Below are 2,500 nucleotides of genomic sequence, written 5' to 3' on the forward strand. Positions count from 1 at the left end.
GAGATCGAGTATTGAACTGTTCAAATAATGGAACCAAAGATACTTCATGTAATGTTGCCACTCAATATATTATTTCAATTTGTCGCTCCTCGGTGTGGAATTCTTTACCTGTATTTTTGTAGATTATCCTCACCCTTCCCTTCCTCGTTCCACTTATTCTTCGTTATCTTCGTGGAAACAATCTCCTTGGAAAATTGTCATATTCGTAACGATGCAACTAACAATTCTATTGATAAATAGGGGTGCATAAATGAGTCAATAAAACAATTCTGTACCAATTCTATCAATCTGATTTCTTTGGTACGGAACAAAATTTATAGATTTTGAAATTTATTTGTATGTTATAGCTCAATAACTTTACACTGTGCTGTTATTTATAGAATGTACCCGTTGCTTTACTGTGTGAATAAGAAAAAGCTTTGTGTGTGTTATGTGTATGTGAAGTTTCAGGGAAAGACTCAGCGGTACCGTCATTGCTTCGAACCCGAAAGGTACCGAGTTCGATCACTCTCGCTGCGATGCGTGGCCTTGAGCAAAACACTTTGCCCTAGCTCAATTTACGGGGCAGCACTGCGGCTCACGCCTGGGTTATTCCAGTCTTCCCCTGGACAAATTTCCCCTATGGGATGAATAAAGGATTTTTTAAATATATATTCAAATTCTGAAAATGGCTGGTAATCACAATTGATAGCTATGTATTTTTAATTCAGCCAAGCTTTAACTTGAACTTGATCTATCATATAGAGCAATATCCACTACATATGCTCATAGCGCTTTACAAATATTCCCTGACCTACAGCAATACGTAATAAGTAGAACGAGACTTGTTAGGCGATATAACCATTTTTTTCCGAACAGAGACAGCGCTATTAACGACCAGGTACTCATTTTACACTCGGTGATAAAATATAAGTAAAAAGCTTTTTCCGAGGACTCGACTATGCGCCGAGCGAGAATCGAACCATGGAACTTTCCGATTAGAAAGCGAGTATCATATCACAAGACCACATAGTCGCACGAAGCTATCTCCATGCTTTCCATCCGGAGCCATCGTTAACTTATAGCCTGACACTGAGCAGCAATAATGACGTCAAAATACAAGTCTTTGGCCACAAAAGAAAACAAATCGTGAGTTGTACTCAATAGGTCAACCAATGGAATCACTTGTTTCCTTGAGCTCTACTAACAACAACTCACTAAACGGTGCAAAACCCTGAAAAATGACGTCAAACTATAAGTCCTGGTGGGTTCCAGTGTCAGGCTAAAAGTTAACGATAGCTACGTTCCATCCCTAAACCAACGAATAAACAATCATACTTCACTTTCTGTAATATTATTATTATTATTATTATTATTATTATTATTATTATTATTATTATTATTATTATTATTATTATTATTATTATTATTTATTATTAATTATTATTATTATTATTATTATTATTATTGTACGTATTGGTGGTATTACGATTGTTGTAATTTTTTTGTGGTTATTAATGATATCAGTTTATTTTTTGGTTCCATTTACCATTTTTTTTCCACTTTCATGTATGTTGTCATCAAATTGTGTGATTTATTGGCAAAAGCCTAAGATTGAATAAACTTTGTATAAAAAAAACTTTAAAAATATTTCAACCAGATTGTCTCTAAGATGTCATCGCCGCCATGCATCCCAGCATCATCTCTAATCGACTTCCTGAACGCCTCATCGGAATCCAACCCTTTCAAACTGGGGTCCTCCACCAGCGACACCAACAACACCATCAACAACCTCACCACTATCCTCTCCCCCCTACTATGCGTCAAATCATCCAGCTACAACATGACAACCGCCACTTCAATCTACTGCTACGCCACGCCAGTCCTTATCATCATGGGGATGGTCGGAAATATCATCAGCCTCAAGGTGTTTCTATCCAGAGCGATGCGGCGTCTCGAAGCTAGCGTTTATTTATCTGCGCTATCTATTTCAGACTTGGCCGCTCTTCTCTGCTATGTTTTGGTCGACTGGCTCAGACGCGGGGCGCCTCATTTCGGGAAATCCGTGTCTATATTTGAAATTCAAGGAATTTGTCAAGCTCAGATGTATTTGAGTTACGTAACGCGATTTCTATCTGCCTGGATTATTGTTACATTTACCTTAGAACGTTACATCGCCGTTTGTCATCCGCTTAGAAGGCGTGGATTGATATTTGGGTCAAGGTCATCGTATAAAATTCTGTTATTGCTCTTGATTGCGTCTTTCATTCTAATGGTTTATAAACCTATTCTCACTGGCCGACACGAACATCGATTTCGAGATAACTCGGTAATCGGAAGATGCAGTCGGGATCCTTATCATCAAATGTTATCGTTTGTGTTAGATTCGATATTTGCCATATCGATTACACTCATTCCATTTCTCATCATCACGATTCTCAACTACCTTATTATTCTACGCCTTTATCATCGCCATCGCCGTCTAAGGACACACATCGTTACAGAAGAGAGTATTGTAAGA

General features: G+C 37.9%; 1 protein-coding gene across 1 annotated transcript in view; it reads left to right on the forward strand.

Annotated features, from left to right (window-relative positions):
- LOC144977828 (FMRFamide receptor-like) overlaps positions 1-2,500 on the forward strand; it is a 70,115-nt gene that overhangs the window by 65,902 nt on the left and 1,713 nt on the right. Inside the window, exon 2 of the mRNA XM_078923228.1 lies at positions 1,640-2,500. This exon is cut by the window's right edge and continues 1,713 nt beyond it. Coding sequence (XP_078779354.1) covers positions 1,652-2,500 — 849 coding nt within the window. The 5' untranslated portion in view covers positions 1,640-1,651. The remainder of the gene's footprint in view (positions 1-1,639) is intronic.

Source organism: Berghia stephanieae, chromosome 8 (genome assembly GCF_034508935.2).
Source record: "Berghia stephanieae isolate SIO BIC M18660-M18661 chromosome 8, UCSD_Bste_1.3, whole genome shotgun sequence".
NCBI lineage: Eukaryota > Metazoa > Mollusca > Gastropoda > Nudibranchia > Aeolidiidae > Berghia > Berghia stephanieae.